At 36.4% G+C, this 14,227-nt stretch overlaps 3 protein-coding genes across 3 annotated transcripts; 1 reads left to right on the top strand and 2 right to left on the bottom strand.

Annotated features, from left to right (window-relative positions):
• Positions 1–98: 98 nt before the first annotated feature.
• On the bottom strand, positions 99–3,299 carry MET18 (Met18p; the record flags this gene model as incomplete). Its single annotated transcript, XM_033911036.1, has 1 exon — positions 99–3,299. One exon carries the CDS (start codon positions 3,297–3,299, stop codon positions 99–101), a length of 3,201 nt encoding a protein of 1,066 aa, XP_033766927.1.
• Positions 3,300–3,765: 466 nt separating this feature from the next.
• On the top strand, positions 3,766–10,899 carry TAO3 (Tao3p; the record flags this gene model as incomplete). The annotated part of the gene is made up of 1 exon (XM_033911035.1): positions 3,766–10,899. The coding sequence occupies one exon, from the start codon at positions 3,766–3,768 to the stop codon at positions 10,897–10,899; it is 7,134 nt and encodes a 2,377-aa protein (XP_033766926.1).
• Positions 10,900–11,295: 396 nt separating this feature from the next.
• ASG1 (Asg1p) lies at positions 11,296–14,193 on the bottom strand (the record flags this gene model as incomplete). The annotated part of the gene is made up of 1 exon (XM_033911034.1): positions 11,296–14,193. One exon carries the CDS (start codon positions 14,191–14,193, stop codon positions 11,296–11,298), a length of 2,898 nt encoding a protein of 965 aa, XP_033766925.1.
• Positions 14,194–14,227: the final 34 nt, after the last annotated feature.

The raw sequence follows: 14,227 nt of genomic DNA, 5'->3' as shown, positions 1-14,227 counted from the left end.
TTTTTTCAGCAGAACACATATAGAATTATATTTAATTAGTATACGCACGATGATTTTCAAGTGTCAATCAATATAAACAAATTATCAAATACAAGTATCTATTCAAACGGAATTTGACCTAATTCATAATAAACCTGTCTTGTGTCAATGCATTGCTTTCTTATCATTCTCTTTTTGTCGGATAAAACTGGTATTAAACCGTTTAAAACATCGTCCTGATAGCTTAGGCAATAGTTTAGAGGTACCACAGTCGTGATCATTTCTAGAAGTTGTAAGGCTATCAACCTGACACTGACATTATTATATCTTTGCGGAAGAGCAAGAGATAGCAATAATGGAACTATTGTGCTTATGTGCTCCGTGATCAAACTTTGATGTTTATCCGTAGTGTCCTTCAGGGTTTCTAAAGCGGATACCCTTACTTCCGGATCAGGCATATCCAAAGCCTGCAACAAAAGCGGGAACAAATCGTTAATGAAAGGACCTACCGACTGGCTTGGGGTGTGCTTCAACACCAAAGATAAGGCGGTCAAATAATTGCATTTAATGGTCATATCCACGGTATTTTTATAGTTGTTGACTAGCGTTTGAAAAATATCGCTAAAGAATTTTTGTTTATACAAGATTTTAACATTATTATTCCAATTGATACCTTTAAATTTCTTTAAAGAACTGATATCCATGACAAAAACTTCAAACAGCTTGGCTACAAGTGAACCAACCTCTTCATTAGATAATAAGTTGATGAGTTTTTTTGCGATTTCAGATGACTTAAAAGAGTTCTGCATTATTAATCCTTTGGTCAACCAAACCATTACTTCAAGATTAATCAATGATAAGTCTTCCCAATCAAATAATCCTATTACATCTTCTTCAGGGACATACTTATTTGATAAGACCAACAGTAATTCCAGATATCCTAATTTTTCAGTTTGGGTCATTCTTGGAGCGTGTGTTTTAAGTAGTTGAACCGTTTCAACAAGTACTGTAAATTTTTGAGGGAATTGACAGTTTTTGTTGAGTGCAGATAATATTTTAGCATATGAAATAGCCAATATGTTTGGTGTGTCCAAGATTCTTATGTGACCTCCAGAAATGAAAAGGTTGTTATACCTTTCTAATTCTTCTTGGTGTATATTCTGTGGGATTTTTAAATTAATGAAGAAAAGAACGTTAGAAAGGAGTGTCAAATTGTAATTGTCATTTACAATGGCCGATTCCTGAGTAATTATCTCAAATAATTTTGGTTCAATGGCATGCTTGAGCGCAAGAGCATCTTCTTCTTTTAATACTTTCTCATTTTGATTATTATTAAAAAGAGAATAGATAGTTGAAATAAGTAGAAAGCAATATTCTTTGGATTTGGCAAATTTAGCTACTCTGTTCAATTTTGTTGCTAAAGATGTAATGCTCTCTTTGACCAAAATATGTCTCGAAGTGGTAAAGTCAAGAATAATTTTTAAAATTGTTTCAATCTGAATATTCTCTTCATCATTTACACGAATTTTTTCCCCAAAATAATCAGGTAACAGATCCAATAATTTTTTCAAAGATATTTCAAAAACTAAATCCTCGTATATCTCGCTGATTGTCTTTAACCCTTCCAAACAAGCGTAGTATATATTTTTGTTGTTATCGGTTAGTATTGTTTCTGTGAAGTATTGGATGATTAATGAAACTTCCTCTGGGGTCAAAAAGCCCTTCATTTTAATCATTTTTGTAAATTGAATCACAGATAGAGTCCTTATGGTAACCTCTGACTTGGAGCTGCTGGTCAAGGCCATGCTTAGAATCATTATGATCTCATCTTTATATTCGGCCATTTTGTTATTTGGCACCGGTACCTCCAATGAATCTTTAGATATTCTTCCAAACAAATCAATGTATGAATCAACAAAAAAAGAAAAATTCATAATCAGCAGCTTCAATTTGGCAATTTCAGATGTATTAATCAAAAACAAGGGGAAGGCGGATGAAATGACCTTATTAAATATCTCAACGTTTCCGCTACCTATGGCAGATAAAATCTGACAGGTTTGCTTCAAATTCTTTTCATATTCGAAGTTTGGTTTCAACTCATCTAATATATGAGTGAAGAACTTTTCAAATGATACTTTGTCAAAGTTGTATAGCTGTAATGCCATCAGATTGACAATTTTCAAACAAGCATCGTAGTTAGTATACTGGCCCATATCATCGCTTGATTGGTCTTTATTATATGGATTTAGTAAGGTGTTTTCGTTTCCTTCACTGTTTTGCATAATTTCAAATTTTAAAGCATTCCAAAGTAGCTTCCAATTTCCTAATATAGAAGAGCCACCGAATTTTCTAACGCATTCTAATAGCGTCAAGAGTGTATCATTTTTCACTACCGGTGAAGAAGCAGTGAGCTTGTCGAGCAAATTGCTATAAGCATCCTCGGCAAATAATGGCGTTGCAGTAATGGCTGACCTCAGGGCAGTTTTTAAATCTTGGTTAGAAATCTTGTAGGGATCATGCTTTGGCGGCTTGAAAGTGATTGGGAAATAGCAAAATAAAACATCGAATAAGTCTTCTTTAAAGCTCTCCACATTTTGCAGGGTCGACGTAATAGATTGATTGAGTGCAAACGACAATAATAAATTTCTAGGGTCTTTTTCCCCATTGGCAATATGAAGAAACGTTTCAATGAATAAATTGTTGATCCGTTTGACTTGTTCGCTCGATGATACATTGAAGAAAAATCTATCAAATATTTTTCTCAAAATTTTGAAAGGTAACAGTCTAGTCGATGCTAAATGCTGGCCTTGTTGATAGTTGTCTAGCAATAATCTCAGAAGTTGGGCTATTTCATTAATGGAAACAAATTTCATTGGCGCTAATGCAGCGAAGCCCTCCAAAACTTCATTTACAAGTGCTTGATCGTCAAACTTAGATTGGTAAAACTTAAATATAACTGAGCATTCGTTTTTAGATAGGTGGTCCTTAGGGGTCTTTGCTAAGATAGTAGATAAACATGTCAACGCCTTCTTTCTTTCTACCTCATCCTCCGAAAGAAAATAATCTTTTAACGTGACAACAACTTCCAGCAATTTGATTGATCGGTGGACAATAGAATCTGTTACTACGGAAGCAGTTTCGTTGGCTCTCGAATCATCAATATTCAAATTGGCCATAAAGGTAACGATGGCCGAATTTAGTTCGTCTGGTGTCATTGTAAATCCTAGTTCCTTCCTTTTTCCTCGATCAATACCGACAACAATGAAAGCTGATAGATAAAAACTAGATAATGCAATAGAGGTTAGTTCTCCACCGCTCATGAAGTGTATATGGTCCTGCAGTTCATCCAGATGACTAAACCAAAATTTCAGTATTTGAAAAATTCATCTCTATTACCCGCTTTTAACTTTTTCAGGGCTATGCACTCAAAACAGCGCAAAATGAAGCGCTAAAATGGTAATGCCAATTTGAAAGTATAGCACAGCTCTGTTCAACTCACTGAGGTTATTTGGGTGGCACCGTTCTTTTCAAATAAGTAACATCGACCTCACCTCCACTGGAACTTAACTGGTTGTCACATTTGATCACTAATTACGAAGCGACAGCCACACAGGAAAATATATATAGAATTACAAGAATTGGGATAAAGGATTCGGTAAATGCAGAGGAAAAGCAAATGTGGATTTAGACCTTTATAATAGGTCTTGACTGGTTAAAGTGTGAAGGTTCAGGTCATTTATTGTGGTTCCATTTTGAGGATTCTTTTTAGTTTTGCTATACGTTGAAATGGCCTCGAGATTTACTTTTCCGCCCCAGAGGGATCAAGGCATTGGATTCACCTTCCCACCGACAAATACGGTAGAAAATTCTAACAACAATAACCAGATATCAATAGATATTGATCCTTCAAGCCAGGATCGCTCGAAACGAGTAAGCGAAGTGCCAGGTAATATACTTCCTCTTCAGCAATCCGTCGCAAATGCACCTATTATTGATATTCCATCTCCTATTGATATGTCGGAAGGCACTTCCTCAAATGATCAACTACTTTTACGACAACAACAGCAGCAACAGCCGGGAGAGGGCCAAGTTCCTTCATCAACCTTCATTGAGGAGCAAAGTGATCAAAACAATATATCAATGATACTATCTGAACAACAAAAGCAGCCAAATATGCAAGAGTCGGCGCCCGCGGACATTACAGCAAAATCTGTAGCAGAGGATTACGTAACCACTTTGAGGCAGCAAATGGCTACAGATTGGAAAAGTCCATCAGAATATGCTCTTCATATCCTTTTTACAAAGTTTATTCGTTATGCGGAGAACAAACTAAATATGTGTCTGCAGCAATTGGACATGGTAGAACCCCCAATCGTAGAAATCCTTGGAGAAGACGTTGACCCCAGCTTTGATGAAATCATCAAATCTCTAGGTCATATTGCAAAGAAAAAACCGAAACCTGTAATTGATGCAATGATGTTTTGGAGGAAGACAAAATCTGAGGCGGCCAACTCTGCTTCAGAAGAAGTGGAAAAACTACTGAAAGATTATGAGTTTGAAAAGGCGCATCCCTCTCAGGCTCATTTTTTGATGAATAGGCGTCTATCAAGATCTTCGAGTAATACAACCTCGAAGTATAAACATAATAACGGTATCAATAGCCTTCCTGGCATGAAAAGGCACGCGTCCTCATCTCTTACCAACAAGGCTCCCTTGATTAAGGCTAGTAACGGTAACAATAGCACTATTTCAAGTCCGCCCGTGGCGAACTCACAATTGAAAAGTCTAGAAAACGCAATTGATGTAGCAAAAGAGGAAGCATTCCTTGCGGACAGAAAATCCCTGATTAGTATATACATCCTCTGCAGGGTGCTAAATGAAATTGTTAAGCAGGCATCCAGCAATGAAGAAGAAGATTTATCAGATAAGCTAGAAGAGATTGTTTTCACTCAGTTGAAAACCACTGATCCACTTTCTATATCATCTAGTTTAATCAAGTCTTCAAATTGGAATTCCTTTGCTGAACTTCTGGGCTCTATGTCTGAAAAGAAATTTTTGTCAGTCAGTGATAGATTTATAGCGGATCTAGAAAAAATCCCAGCGTATATACCTCCTGAGTTAGAGCCAAGTACACATTTGTTGATTCTTGGTATGAGATATCTGAAGTTAAAAAACTATCCGCTGGAGAAATTTGAGGAGAGTGCAGATTTTATGAAAAGTTTATCGAAGTTCTTCACGAAGACTGAAAATTTTCCAGTTTGTTTGGCGTATGCTGAAGTCACTAATCAGTTATTGTTGCCTTTGGCCGGCTCATTGACAGCAGAAGTTAACCATCCTACGTGGGTAGAAGCAATGTCTACTTTACTGAACACTGCCAAGAGGCTACAAGCTGATAATAAGTATTGGGTTAGTGGTTTCAAACTAACAGTCTCTATTTTGTGTGCATCACCACCAGATTTATTTTCTAAACAATGGTTGTCGCTGTTGGAGGCAAATGCCTCAAAAGTTAAGTCCAAAAGTTTGAACGAAAGAATTATTTTTGCAGTTGGTTTATCGAGATTAGTTTGGGTTTATCTGTACAGATGCCCAGAAACTTTAAATAATACCACAAGGACACTAACTAAGCTTTTACAACTATATTTGAACACAAGGAAAAAGGAGAATTGGATAACCGGCGATTTTGGGCTCTTAAACCCATTGACAGATGCCCTAATATCAATTGGATTTTTGCATCCGAATTTTTTAATGGAACAAGCTTTAATTCCATTGATACGACAATCTTTCAATGGCTCTAACCTGGAAAATATCAACTACGAAAAGCTGATTTTGACTATAAATACATACAAAGGTTTGTTGGTTACGAAAGAGAGGCCAAAGTTTCCTGAGGATGATAATAGACTTTATGAATTAAATTTAAACAACATCACAGTAAATCAGGTTCAAGAAGCGTCTTCCATAAACCACAAAGAAATATCAGATTACTTTTATAAATTATTCCTTCTATTGGACTCGAGCATTGGCTCTGAAGTTTGGTCTCCTGAAAATCAGCATCAAAAGCAATCATCAAACGCATTCAGTCCATTTGGCTTTAGCTTTTCTAATGACAATGACTCAAGTAAAAACAAGTCGTTTTATGTTATATTGTTCGGCACTATCATTGAAGCTATACCATGTTGCCTTTCTATTTCACGTACTATCCCATACAAATCTACTATTGAGATTTTATCAAGGAACGCTGTTCATTCTGAGGTAATGATCTCTTCTAGCAGTCAAAATGCACTAAGAGCATTGGCCTCTAAGAAGAATCCATACACTCTAGTCACATGGTTTGCCAAATATTCATTCGATTTCGATGAAAAGACACAATCAAGCTATAACATGTCGTACTTGTCATCAAAAGAATATAACAGATTATTGATGCTTTATGTTGAACTATTGGAGTGCTGGTTAGAAGAATTTCAGTCATCTAATAAAGAGGAAAATAAGAAAGAAACTGGTTTGGATGGAATTCGCTTGTTGCCGATCGATCCAGAACAAGAGGAAAGTAACGAAACCGAAAAACTGGAGTGGAAAAATACAGTGACAGTTATTGAAGAGGTAGAAGGGAACGGTCTATTTTTCCTCTGTTCACACGACGCAAAAATTCGTAGATTGGGTATTCAGATATTGAGAATTATTTTTAAATTCGACGAGGCAATGATGGAAAAAACAGAAAAATTATCAAGCGGACACTCTAGATCATCATCCCATTTCGCAGCTGATCGTGGAACAAGACTTATTGATCTATTGAATGAGTGTAATACTACTACTTTAATTAATCCACATAAAGCAACATTAAGTGCAGTTGAAAAAACAAGATTCAGTCGACTGAATTCCAAATATAAAAGGGGTTTACTTATTAAGCTGGCCGAATCAGAGTATGGAGTGGATGCTGCGCTATGGCAAAGAGCCTTTCCTAAATTGCTGGCATTGGTTTTCAAAACCTGTCCTATGGCAATGGCATTGTGTCGATCTATTGTTTGTATAAGGCTCGTGCAAGTGCACGAAATAATTCTACGGGTAGCAAATGATGTTGATTTCAAACTCAAAAACGTTTTACCGGAAACAATAGTAAACCAATGGAAGCTATATTTGATTGCTGCATGTACTTCATTAACGTCCACGTTTGACCAAAAACTGCATATTCCCTCCAATATTCCTCAACATGGCAGGAAAAAGAGTCAACAAATCTTTACTGTTCAGCACCAAAAGATCAAATCTGCGAAATCAATCTTCAAGATGGTTCTTCCTTTATTAAATGCAAAGTATATTATGATTAGGGATGCCATAATAACGGGGCTAAGTTCAATGAATATCAACATTTTTAAAGCATACGTCGAGGCTATTGATGTATTTTTAGTTGCATGGAAAGAAGAGAGCACCAACAATCAAATCAGGGTGGAAATGTTTCATATTTTGACTATTTTATCACCGTATTTAAAGGCGGATATGATATTTAATGATGAATGGATACTTCGGAAATTATCAGAGTTTTTGCAAAAAACAAAACAGTTCCTTGAGAAGGACTCTGTACAGATCTCCTACGAGTATCAATCACTGCGAAGCTACTTTGCAGGTCTTATATTGAGCTATTATATGGCAGTAAGAGAGCATCCACTAATTAATGAGTTGTTTCCCTTCCAAGCACGTGCATCATGTTTCAATTACTTAAAGGAATGGTGTGGTTATGGTGAGTATGAGCCCATATCTGAAGAAAGATATGCCATAATGATTAAAAATACAGACAATGGCAGAGATAGAACCGCTATTACAACCGGTATAGAGTTCCAAAAAAACAGGTTGCAGATGATCGTGTTAGAGACTATGGTTGTTTTATGTTCAGATCCAATAACCCAAACTTTGGACGATAATTTAGAGTTACCCATTGTAATCTCTTTCGATACTGAAGATTTGCTTGCTTGGATCGAAGCACTTTTTGACTCCGACAACACTACCGTAAAAAATCTTGGAGTGCGTGCTTTGGAGAATCTATTGGACAAAAATAGGGAAAATTTCAAACTGTTTAGAGATGTCGCTTTCCAATGTGTTTCACACCATTCACATCCTTCGGTAGCTGTTTTATACTACACTACACTTTGTAAATCCGTTTTGAAATTGGATAATTTGGTATTAGATGAAGATGAATTAGTCTCTTTGGGTTTGTATGGACTAGTGGCAGATAAGGAAGATACCAGGACATTTGCTGTTGATTTACTTTCAGCTGTTGAAACAAAGTTACATAACTCCTCTTATACCAAAGTATTTAAGGAGAGACTAGCAAATTCTTCAAAGACAGTTTACAAATCAACTGCGAAGGAAATTTCTAGCATATTCGCCGAATTGCTCTCTCAAGATTTGTGTTTGAGGATATTTTCTAGCTTGGTTAGAATACTTGATTTATTTCCTTTCGAAATAAAAAGGGATTTATTGGTGCTTATGGTACCTTGGGTAAACAAGTTTACGCTGAAATCTTTAGAAGAGCTGGACACCTTTATGGTATTGAATAACCTATTTTACATTACCATTGATCTCAACGATTCATTACCGAACGAAGTAGAGCAGTTGTGGATTTCTCTTGGCAAGGGTAATTCTTTTCAAAATATACATGTATCATTGGAGTACATCATAAATTCTTCAATGAATCATTGTAATCCATTGTTTGTTCAGTATGCAAGAGATATTGTATTGTATTTGGCAAATATTCCTGGTGGTATTGGACTACTTGATACTCTATTGAATAACCTGGAACCCAAATGCATGGTTCCTTTAGCCAAGCATACGTTTACTGAGCCAATGAACAATAATAAGTATTCCTTTTTAGGAAATATTTGGGAACGTCTAAATTACAATGGTAAAAGAATTATTTTTTCTAAGGCGCAGCTTTCGATCATCTTTTTAGTGAATTTGTTAACTAATTTGAGTGAATCTGTAAAAGCAAAAATTCCCCTTTTATTACATATGTCCATTTGCTTGCTTGACCATTATGTGCCGCTTATTCATGAAAGCGCGTGTAAAATTGCATCTACATTGATATTTGGGTTAGCACCAAGTCACGAAAAGTCTGAGGAAACTGTGAAATTGCTAAGAAATAAGCATGCCTTGTGGTCATATGATAATTTGATGAAAAAAGGTGCTAGATCACCGAAAACTATGGATTTACTAATAAGGAATATAATTTCTATATTCACAGACCTACATGAATTTCAAGTGACTTGGCAAAGGATTGCCTTAAAGTGGGCAACTACTTGCTCAGTTAGGCATATAGCGTGTAGGTCATTTCAAATCTTTAGATCGTTATTAACATTTCTAGATCAGGAAATGCTGCGTGATATGCTTCATAGGCTCTCGAATACTATATCGGATGGAAATGTCGACATACAAGGATTTGCCATGCAAATCCTGATGACTTTGAATGCGATCATGGCCGAACTTGATCCAACGAATTTGATCAGTTTCCCGCAATTGTTCTGGTCGATTACAGCATGTTTGAGCAGCATTCATGAACAAGAATTTATTGAAGTATTATCATGTTTAAGTAAGTTCATTTCTAAGATTGACTTAGATTCTCCGGATACTGTACAGTGTTTAGTTGCCATCTTTCCTTCAAATTGGGAAGGCCGCTTCGATGGTTTACAACAAATAGTTATGACTGGACTGCGATCTGCAAATTCCTTGGAAATTACATGGAAATTTTTGGATAAGTTAAATTTGTTGAAAGATAGCCGAATTATAGCAAATACAGAATCTAGGCTGCTTTTTGCATTAATAGCAAACCTTCCGAGATTTTTGAATGCAATGGATCGCAAAGATTTTACGGGCATCCAGGTTGCTGCGGATTCATTAATTGAACTTGCAAATGCATACAAGCAACCTTCCCTCTCCCGTTTAATAGATTCTTTGGCAAAAAATAAATTTAGATCGAAGAAAGATTTTATGAGCCAAGTAGTGAGCTTCATATCTAGAAACTACTTTCCCTCGTATTCCGCTCAAACGTTGGTATTCCTTCTGGGCCTTTTGTTCAATAAAATAGGATGGATCAGAGTTCAAACTCTAGAGATTTTGAAATATGTTTTTCCCCTAATTGATTTAAGAAGGCCAGAGTTTATTGGAGTCGGTGCTGATTTGATCTCTCCGTTACTAAGATTATTATTTACTGAATACGAAGCAAAGGCTTTGGAAGTCTTAGATTGCGTGCCGAATGTTTCCGGAAGTAAGATGGATAAGGACGTTCTAAGGATAACCATGGGAAATAAAGATGTGAAAGATGGCGATAATGCTACCACTACCTTGTTTGGTTTGCCTGAAGATAGCGGTTGGTCTGTTCCTATGCCAACAATGACCGCGGCTACGACTAGGCACAACGTTCACGCAGTGTTTATGACATGTGGCACAAGCAAATCAGATGAAGTCTCTACACACGGATCGGATGATATGGATGCAGTTATCGAATTTCATGCGGATGGTGACTACGAACTTGGCAGGATGGATACAATTGTCGAGTTTCATGCGGACGGCGATTATGACCTTGGTAGAATGGATACAAATGATTCCATTTCTGTTGCAGAAGAAAAGGACGCTTCACTAAGTCATATGTGGGCAGAACTGGATAACCTTGATAGCTTTTTCACAAAGGATACAAATGTGCCGAATATTTCGTCTAAAATGGGCATAGGAATTCCACATGGACGTTCTGATTCAATTGAAACCACTCGCACTGATCAAACTTTTTCCTTTGAGTCTGCTCCACAGTTGTATGACAAAAAGGTCTCAGTCATACTGAACAGAAGCCTATCTAGAACCCCATCTAATGTTTCATTTAAAACCCATTTGGCTGATTCCTTTGCTGTGAAAATAAACAGGAACGGTAAGCCGAGAATATAAGTCAAGCTCTTTGTTCGAACAAATATAAAGCAGATCTTGGTTATGATAACATGCCAAAGTTGAAGACGTTTCGCGCATATCTACTGCTAATTCAAAAATTAGGTAATTTTAGGGAGAAATCGTTAGCATTTTTTACTATATTATTTAAGTTTTCTCTTTATTATCCTTATTTTGAAAGAAAAGGTTGAGGAACGAAGGAGAATCATAAATAGAAAATAGATATTAAAGAAAAAACTAGTTTTTCTGTTGGTACCATCTTTTGTTATAGCTATTTGTTACCATTATTATTATTATTATTATTATTGACATATATAAATACACACATAAACGTATTAAGCCTATGTCCAGCAAGTGCCATAGCCACAATATTATAGATATAAATCAAAGATAATGCTTTCATTCGGAAGGGTAATTTAAGGGTAAATACTTTCCAAATAGTTGAGCGTCTAACTGATCAAATACTCCAAGAATATCGTTTGAATCAGCCGTATTTTGTTCGTTTTTACTTTCAACGTTGGGTGACATCTCCCCTTTTTCTTCTATGTTGACATTGTCTTGTGAAAGTGGTATTTGTAACTGAGAAAACCCTTCGTAAGACGGTGAATTGTTATCAATCTTGATGCCGAAGTCATTACTATTATTATTGTTATTGTTGCTATTGTTGCTATTGTTATAATTATTATTATTATCATTATTATTATTATTATTATTATTATTATTATTATTACTATTATTATTATTATTATTATTACTATTATTGTCACTATTGTTGTTGTTGCTTTTACCATCGTTGTTACTGTTACTGTTATCATTATAATTGTTGTTAATGGTTTCTGGGTTGGAGTTATTTGATGCATTGCTTTTATTACCGCTAAAATCGAATGCATTGTTAGCAGGAATGTCGCCGTCATTCCTGATAAAGACGTCATCTGCAGCATCAAGCATATTTGGCTGGCCGTTATTATCAAGTCTAATATCAGTAGAAAGGAAGCTGTTCGAATCTCTTTCATTGGACATATTATTCGTCCCTTGAGATATTTGATCTTGCTGTTGTGCTTCATTTAAAGGATTTTCGGAAATCGGTGTATTATTCAGGTAATTTGCCATGGCATAATCATTGGTACCTTCGTCATTCTTGGCTAATGAAAATCTATTCTTCGTATCTTGAGAGGAAAAGAATACAGGTGGTTGCAATGATTCTGCTGAATGGGGTTTCAGAGCGGAGGAATTATTAGCCACCAAAGAAGCGCTTTCGTTGGATGGTGATGAATGTAGTGCGGTAAGTTGGATAGTTTTTGAGTTTAATTTTTCAAAAATTTGGTTCAATAAATTATAGGTTCTACTAGCAGCCATACTGGAATCCTTCAGTTGAATAAGAACACTTCTGCCAGTTTCTGCATCTTTCAAAATGTCGTAATATTCTCTAGCGCTGTCCTTATCAGGCAGTTGTGCTTCATGGATGTAAAATAAGAGACCTGCAACGGAGTAAAAAATTGTATAACAGGCATACCAGTATGAACCAGTTAATAAATTATTGCTAACCATCTCTTTTGCTAACTTAATAACCGTTCTAGCAACGGCAATAGAGTTTCTTGCTCTCCGGTAACATAAGGGATCCACATTCTCAGCATTCATGTTGCGTGACAAATAATGAATAAAAGGCCTGTACAAAATTATTTGGACGTGCAAAAAGGATAAATGTAATAAGCGATTTGCCCTTTCATATTCAGGATCGATATTCTTCGCGTTAGGTATTAGTTCTTTAGGTAATGAATCCAACCAATTTCTCAACTTCAACTCCAAACTAGTAACTGTTTCATGAGAAATTATATTACTAGTTTTTTTTATTGGATATAGTTCCGAGATAATCTCATTTAAGATCAAAAATAGTTTCGTATGTTCATTAGATATCCCCGTACTTGATAAAACGGAATGTTGGTTTTCAGGTAAGTACGCCACCTCAGTGATATTTTCATCTGATAAATCCAGGGGTAAAGTTTGATCAAAATCATCTGGAGAAATAGATCTCGGTAAGCCTAACATTGCATTGATGTAAACGTCGAGTTTATAGATTGTGTAAAAAAGGCGTTTCCTCATCTCGATCTCTATCGGACTAAAGCCAGAATTGGAGCTCAATTTCCTGTGAAAGCCAGCTCTCAAAGCACTTCTCATGGCCACACCGATATAAGTGTAACACGTTGATAAACGTGCGGAACATTGTAAGAATATAAACAGCATCAAAATTGCTTGTATGGAATTTAAGTCGCGGGCATTTGTAATATCGATTAGTTTCCTTGCCGCAATGAAGTACTTGTAACCTTCATCCTGTAAAAACTTTTCCCTTGAAGAGTCATTTGAGACAATGGATTTCGAGAATAATGCTCCCACAGCAATTGCAGCGTAGCACAATGGTAAAAATTGCATTTGCTTGGACGTGTAATTGTTCGGATCTGTCTCATACAATTCATCCAATTGCCTAATGAACGATGGTCTGTGATAAAATCGGAGAAGAACACAGCAATGTTCCCACGTACTTTTCACGAATTGCAAAGCGATTGCTTTTGGTGGTAGAATAATTTTTATTTCTCTACCGACCGGAATATTGGAGTATGTATCTGTACTGTCTTGTTCCTTATTGATGCTAGAGGCACTATTCGAGTCGCTTTTCATATTAGGTAAAAATTCATCTGGTGTGGAGTTTTTTGAATTTGAAGAGAGCACTGGTTGGATTGGAGAAGAACTGTCGTTGACAATTAACATATATTCTTTCACAGTGTCGTCTAGAAACGACTGGGAGTCCCTCTTAAAATTGTGAAAGATCTGCAAGAACACAGGAATATCCAGATTGTCTATATCAGGTAACTGCGGGAAGATCTCGTCAAAGATCTGTTTGTACCTGTCAATCTTTGATTGCAGCCTTGTGCTCTTAGTCTTATACTTTCTTGGTTTAGACGAGTTGTTACTTGGAGGTATTGTAGAAGCTCCCGGCAAAATAGTCCTTTCTGCTTTAACGCTTGAAAGAAGTTTATTTGGATTGGAAGCAGCAGCAGCTACCACAGCACTTGATGATGGGCCAGCAGCAGCGGCATTGCCCAGTGCTAGGACTCCGGAGTTTCCGGAGTTCTGTGTCCTCTTTGTGGGCTTCTTATAAGTACATTCATAAGAGTACACAGTACAATGGATACAGGGCTGCTGACCATCACATTTAACTTTCTTCTTTCTACACTCATCACAGGCTCTAGTGACCCTTCTTCTCTTGACAGACTGTTCCCCTTGTTGCGCTTGTTCCGGCATAACGCCCTTATCAATTATTATATGCGCTCCTTTT

The sequence above is a fragment of the Saccharomyces paradoxus genome, chromosome IX (assembly GCF_002079055.1).
Source record: "Saccharomyces paradoxus chromosome IX, complete sequence".
In the NCBI taxonomy this organism is placed as follows: domain Eukaryota; kingdom Fungi; phylum Ascomycota; class Saccharomycetes; order Saccharomycetales; family Saccharomycetaceae; genus Saccharomyces; species Saccharomyces paradoxus.
Note: the sequence above shows the minus strand (reverse complement) of the source record. Positions and strands in the feature narration are given on the sequence as shown.